Here is a 6,621-nt window from a genome sequence, read left to right on the forward strand (position 1 = left end):
CATCATTTTGGGTATCATGGTTCTGGATCCAACTAGTAGAACAACATCTTCTCGTGAAATGTTACCTCTGATAGAACAGTACTGGTGTATTGCTGGCTGTGTTTGCTGTATCTTTTTGGGCCATCATTGGATAACTTGCTGAGAAAGCATCTATAACTTTTCATCTTGCTGGTTTCAGTTTCAGTGGTGTTATGTTTAATAGATGATGATGTTTCTAGACTGAAATCTTAACTCTGAAAGCTCAAGAGTGACTTCCACAGGCTTGCTGGTGCTCTACAAATTCTTTTTGTAGACCTGCTCTAGTAGACAGTGGACACTGTCCATATGAACTTTCTCCAATAAAATATCTGAAATTTCTCACTTACATACAGAACTGTCAAAAGGCCTCAGCTGATGTTAAAATTTTTGAGTACGAATGTTTTGGGTTTTCCCTCTTGGGTCTTCCCTCTAGGCTGCTCCTAGTCCTTTTGTAGAGGCATATATTTGAAGATGGCAGGTTTATTTCTGTTGTAGTAAGACAGACTTGTTTCCTTGCATACCACTTGAAAGGGTTAAAAGCACTGAATGCAGTAGAGTTTGCCTATGCATTTAATATAATGCAGTTCTTTGGGAAGCTGCTGTGAAGATGTTTCAATGCACTTCCCACACGTACAGATGGGCAGTACAAACAAGTTGACCAAGGGACAAGAAGGTGAGAACTTTGATAACCACAGGTGGTAGCCGTAACAGCAAGTAGCCATGTAGGCATACATAGTTAGTAATTAATCATTATAATTAGACAAGCATATAGCTATGGCTAACTATATTCACCTGACATAAATTAAGTAATCAGAACTATTAGTTGTAATTGGATATCGATAACTTCAAAACAAAATGAATATTTGTGATCATGCAGTGCTTTTGCATATCTTCCCTTCTACATCTGGTGTGTACTTCTTTTCACCGTTTCGCTGAATTATTTCTGCTACATTTTAATTGTGTTAGCTGAAGGCTAACTGTCTGGGTAGTCAGAGCTACAGAAGCTCTGTAGTGTGTCAACAACCTGCAATATTGTGAGCTTGTCCTTTCCAATAATATCTTTTTGCGCATCAGAATGTGCAGAGTCTCAAATGAGCTAATCTGGCAAACTTTCATCTGTTTCCTTGAATTTGCACTTGCTGGCTACATTTTGCAATCTCATTAAGAAATTATCATCAGACTCACCTAGTTCATGCCTCAGGCATTGAAATTCATACTGGTGTATCTGATGATTTGACTAGCTGGAGATGGTGCTGAGTTTCTCAAATATTTTGTCTGGGTTTTTACTGCTGTCCTCATCCATCTCTCTACTAATAAGCACATCTAAACGTTTCTCTGCTTTACATAAAAGGGATGCAGCTGGACCTTTCCTCTTCATTAATGTCTTTTAAAAGGCTACTAAATGTCAACCAGCACTTTAGTTTAAACTTCTCAACTTCATCCTGATGAGGAGCTGTATATTCATTCATTCGCTGGTGGCCATTTTGCTTTGCGCACAATTCACTCAATTCTTGTCTCTCTCTGGCACGAATTTGGAGGGAGTTTCTCAATCGATTTCAGTATTTATTTTATCTATTTTGGGTTTTACTCACAAATATCTGCTGCCATCATTTTATGCCTTCCTTGCGGTTCTCATAAGTCTAAAATAGCATCTCTTAGACAAAAGTACTGGAGCTTTTCATTGAGTGGATTTCTGGCAATTCCGCATGTGGCTAGTGGATTGATGCATAGATATGAACCTTCCTAATTCTAATATTTTCTCAGCACCTGCATCTGTCAAGGGTCTTAAGAATGTTATGGGGGTGATTCTCCCAGCCTTCTGTGCTGCTGGAGTAGTGCAGCGGGCCAGGAGACATCAGCGGCAATCATTTTGTGGGCTTCCCGTTGGGCGTCACGGCCTCCAGGTGTTTCCAGAGCAAAGTTTTTTTGTGTAATCAGCTCTGCGCCAGAAATTGGCACAGAGCTGCTTACAATACAGAAATTTGAAATTCCATATGATTAGTGGGTCCAGGACTGAATTTTCCAGGCCTGCTAGTGTCTCCCCCCACTATGTCGTCGTTCCACCACCACGCATCCCCCCCCCCCCCCCCCCGCCCATCCGTCAAGAGTGATTCCCTCCAGCGGGATTTACTCCTGCTTCCCGCTGATAGTTCAACCCTTCTAGAGAGAAGAGGCCATTGAAGTTGATTGGAGATAAGGGGGAGTACAATTTGGGCAATGCCAGCCTCACAGTGCCCAGCTGGCACTGCGCAAGGGGCAAACCAGCAATTCCCAAGGGGCACCTTGGCACAGCTCACAGTGCATCAGGGAGTGTCAAGGGGTGGGGCCAGAGGGGGTGGGGTGTCTATAGGCGATTGAGCCTACTGGGGGAGCAATCAATGGGGTGGGGGGATCCATTGCCACTCTGCAATTGGAAGCATTGCGAGAGGGAAGGAAGAAGAAGTTTGGGGCTAGCTATCAGGATTGAGGGGGTGGTGGGTGGGGCTGTTGTTGGGAGGGAGATTGGGCCTGATGGTCAGCAGGATCGGAGGGGATGGCATAATTGTCTGGGAGGGGTTGGGATTGTCGGGGGGATGTAGATCAGGGAAACCAGTGGGGGGAAGTAGAATTTAGGCTGGCCAGGGTTAGGGATGACATAGGGGCTGGCCCAGGGAAGTCCAGGAGGCCAGGAGTGCGGGTGCAGAATCCCAGGGGGATGTAGGACTGGCCGGAGATCGGGCTGGCCAGCAATTGGGAGGCTGGCAACAGAGGGTCACTGCATATGTGCCAATCTGTCAGCGCAGAGATTGGTGCATGCGCAGTGGCCCACTCAGCACTATGTTGCTGGCTTCCCCAGCAGAAATAGGCCCTGTCCCTGGATTCTCAGTGTAAATGTTGCTAGGACGATCTGCAATGTTCAGTGTGGGAGATTCATTCTGAAAATCCTGCTTAAAAAATCAACAGGAATTACTCCCTTTTTACGCAAATACAGCACTTCAAATTTTTTTGGGAGAATCCCAAAAAACTTTTAAGTTCCCAACATGCAGGAAAACGGGAGTAAATCCTGCTGTGTTATTTTTAGTATGTTTCCAGAATGAATCTCCGACACTTGCCCTCTTGGGTAATCTGGAGGGAGTGCAGAGGAGGTTTACTAGGCTGATACCGGAGTTGAGGGGGTTGAGCTATGAGGAGAGGCTGAATAAACTAGGCTTGTACTCGTTAGAGTTTAGAAGAATGAGGGGAGATCTCATTGAGACGTATAAGATGATGAATGGGATGGATAGGATAGAGGTGGAGAGACTCTTCCCGCTCAAAAAAGACAGTAGGACTAGGGGGCACAGCCTCAAGATAAAGGGGAGGCGGTTTAGAACGGAGTTGAGGAGGAACTTCTTCACTCAAAGGGTGGTGAATCTCTGGAATTCTCTGCCCGTTGAAGTGGTGGAGGCTGCCTCGCTAAATATTTTTAAGAAGCGGGTTGATGGGTTCTTGATAAGAGAGGGGATTAAGGGTTATGGGGAGAGGGCGGGAAAGTGGAACTGAGCCACAACAGATCAGCCATGATCTTATTGAATGGCGGGGCAGGCTCGAAGGGCTAGATGGCCTACTCCTGCTCCTATTTCTTATGTTCTTATGTTCTTATGTGATGAGGTGATGATATTGAATCCATACTACATAAGAACATAAGAAATAGGAGCAGGAGTAGGCCATCTGGCCCTTCGAGCCTGCCCAGCCATTCAACAAGATCATGGCTGATCTGTCGTGGCTCAGTTCCACTTTCCCGCCCTCTCCCCATAACCCTTAATCCCCTCTCTTATCAAAAACCCATCAACCCGCGTCTTAAAAATATTTAGCGAGGCAGCCTCCACCACTTCAACGGGCAGAGAATTCCAGAGATTCACCACCCTTTGAGTGAAGAAGTTCCTCCTCAACTCCGTTCTGAACTGCCCCCCCTTTATCTTGAGGCTGTGCCCCCTAGTCCTACTGTCTTTTTTGAGCGGGAAGAGTCTTTCCACCTCTATCCTATCCATCCCATTCCTTAAATTCTTTGGAGGTGAATTGAGTTCTGTTTTTACATATTGGGCAAAATTCTTTGGCCTCCTCTCAGCGTTTTTCTTGGAGACAGCGTGCTGTTCACTGGTGGCAGAATTCAGTTGTCCTGCCATCAACGGGAATCCCCATTGAAACCACCCCATGTCACTGAGAATCTTGCCAGTGTGAACAGCCGGAGGAAGTCCAGGAGGCCAGTAATTGTATGTTTCAATTAGATCGGCATTTTTCTTATATATTGTAGGAAATCTGGACCTAGTCTACTCAATCTCTCGTTATAGATCAATCCTCTCTTTCCAGAAACTTGTCCATTGAATCTTTACTACACACGCAACAGATAAGGAAACCAAAACTGTACTCAGTTCACCAGGCGTGGCCTCACCAATGTCCCAAAGATTGCAAAAATATTTCTTCACTCTTATACACCAACATCTTGGTTTCAAAAGCTAGCATACCGTTTGTCATCCTAATTTCTTGGTACATGTCTGTTGACTTTCCATGATTCATGTGCAAGGATGCTCAGTTTCTGAATGAAAATTAACCCCTCAGGTGAATGTGATTTTGCTTGACATCATGACATTTTAGCAAGTGTTGCATCAAGGAGCAAAACAGAAGTTAATGGGAATCCAGGGCAAAACTTTCCACTGATTGGAGTCATATCTGGTACAAAGCAAGATGGTTGTGGTTGTTGGAAACCAATCATCACTGCTGCACAACATCAGTGCAGACGTTAGTCAGAGTTGTGCCCAACCAGCTACAGCTGGGCCATTTAATGGTCTTCCCTGCAATGTAAGGTCAAATGCTGATGAGTGCAGTGTTCGAGATCATTTGTACCTCTTCAGACACAGAAGCACTAACATACAGCAAAACCTGGGCATCATTCAGGCTTTTGATCATCTAATCTAATGTCTTCTACATGGCTCAGTATCATATTTTGTTTTATAATTTTCCTGAGGAGGGCTTTGGGACTTTTTATTACATTAAAGGCATTATCTGAATGTAAGTTGTTATTGTTGTTGGGAAGATGGCAAAAATATCTAAGGCAGTATTCATTTCAGTAGAGACAGGGCTGTTCCTCAATTGGAAGTGGGTAACAGATCTTCAGTTGCCTCTAAAAGGAAGCAGAACTTCTGAGGAAGTGACATTCTGAAAAATCTAGGTCTGAAAGCTTGAATATTTGTGATACCTCTTCCATGACTTCATCCTTTCTTCAAATTGTAAGAGTAAAGGAATCTCTGTTGGGATATTCATATCCACAGTGTGACAGGGAAGGTGTTGACAGAACCTCCAGAATAACAATGAAATTGCTTTGTGCCTCCACCCTTAAGGTTTTTGCTATGCTTGCTCATTTATTCCTTTTTGTGTCAGATTTGTCAGGAAAGCTGAAGGAAATGGAGTTGGTATATTGATCACACCCATCCACCATTGTTTAATTGTAGTGATAATGTTCAAAGCGTTAGAAGTGAAAGCATACTTTCAGAACAACAATTTTGGTGCAATGCTTTGGAGTGAATTGAGGTAGTTGACTTTACTGTTTTAAGAATCCCATAAACTATCTGAAAATGGTACAAAGGAAAACCAGACCCAAGTATCCATGTGCCATTTAAATTGTAAAATTTTACAACATTAAGTTACAGACTCAAACCAATGGCAATATAGAGCATTATGTCTCTAAGATAAATTACTGTAGTAATGAGTCTTTTTTGTTCATTTTTAATTATCCCTAGATCACTGAAGAAACCAGTAACATTTTACAAACACTTGGCTACAACTGCGCATGCAGGGGAATAATAAATGTCAAAGGGAAAGGAGAGCTGAAAACATACTTTGTAAATACAGAAATGACACGGTCACTGTCGCAAGGAAATCTGATGACCTGAGACACACAAGGTTCAACATCAATGATCACATGTTCAGCGGCAAAGTAAGGACAGCCTCTGAAGGAGTAATCTAAATAAATACAGTTTGTACATAGGTTTGATTCCATCCATAGCTGCACATGCATTGCCTACGTTTTGGATATGTAGAGCTATTTACATCTAAACTCTTAGGTTTAGAAACAATCACACGTGACGTGGACGTCTTATTTGCTTCAATTGAGCAAATTTAAAAGGATCACTTACAAGGACCAGTTTTTACAAATGTGTTCCACATTTAAAGTTGCATTGTTTTGTAATAACTAATTCATTAAAAGTTTGTATGTTCTTTTATTTACAGAAGCTGTCATTTGTTGTTATTCCATGGAAAAATAAAATGTAATATTTTATGCATTAAGGTTGATCTCATTTACCTTGATATGTAGATCCCTGCTTCTATCACCAGGAGTCAATTTTTAACTACTCTCCTCCATTTTCTCCACCAATTAAACCAATTACAAATTATCTTTGCATCTCTAAGCACATTAGAATATCTAGAAAGAAGAACCACTAGCGTAAAACTTGGATCAAGCCAAATTGCTCTTGCCTATTGGGACTGGCAACAAGACCATGAATTGATCTGCCAGAGAGTATCAATGAACTGCAGACGGTAGCTGCAGGGTCAGAGGCAAGTTAGGGGATGGGGGCTGTTGAGGTGGGG

General features: G+C 42.8%; 1 protein-coding gene across 4 annotated transcripts in view; it reads left to right on the forward strand.

Moving 5' to 3' along the window:
• adcy2b (adenylate cyclase 2b (brain)) overlaps window positions 1–6,278 on the forward strand; it is a 668,382-nt gene extending 662,104 nt beyond the window's left edge. For all 4 annotated transcript variants that reach the window (XM_080205342.1, XM_080205332.1, XM_080205324.1 and 1 more), the window contains exon 26: window positions 5,772–6,278. In XM_080205342.1, coding sequence (XP_080061468.1) covers window positions 5,772–5,924 — 153 coding nt within the window. In that variant the 3' untranslated portion in view covers window positions 5,925–6,278. The remainder of the gene's footprint in view (window positions 1–5,771) is intronic.
• The last annotated feature ends 343 nt before the right edge of the window (window positions 6,279–6,621 follow it).

This window comes from Carcharhinus amblyrhynchos, chromosome 2 (assembly GCF_965287045.1).
Source record: "Carcharhinus amblyrhynchos chromosome 2, sCarAmb.v2.hapA, whole genome shotgun sequence".
NCBI classification, from domain to species: domain Eukaryota; kingdom Metazoa; phylum Chordata; class Chondrichthyes; order Carcharhiniformes; family Carcharhinidae; genus Carcharhinus; species Carcharhinus amblyrhynchos.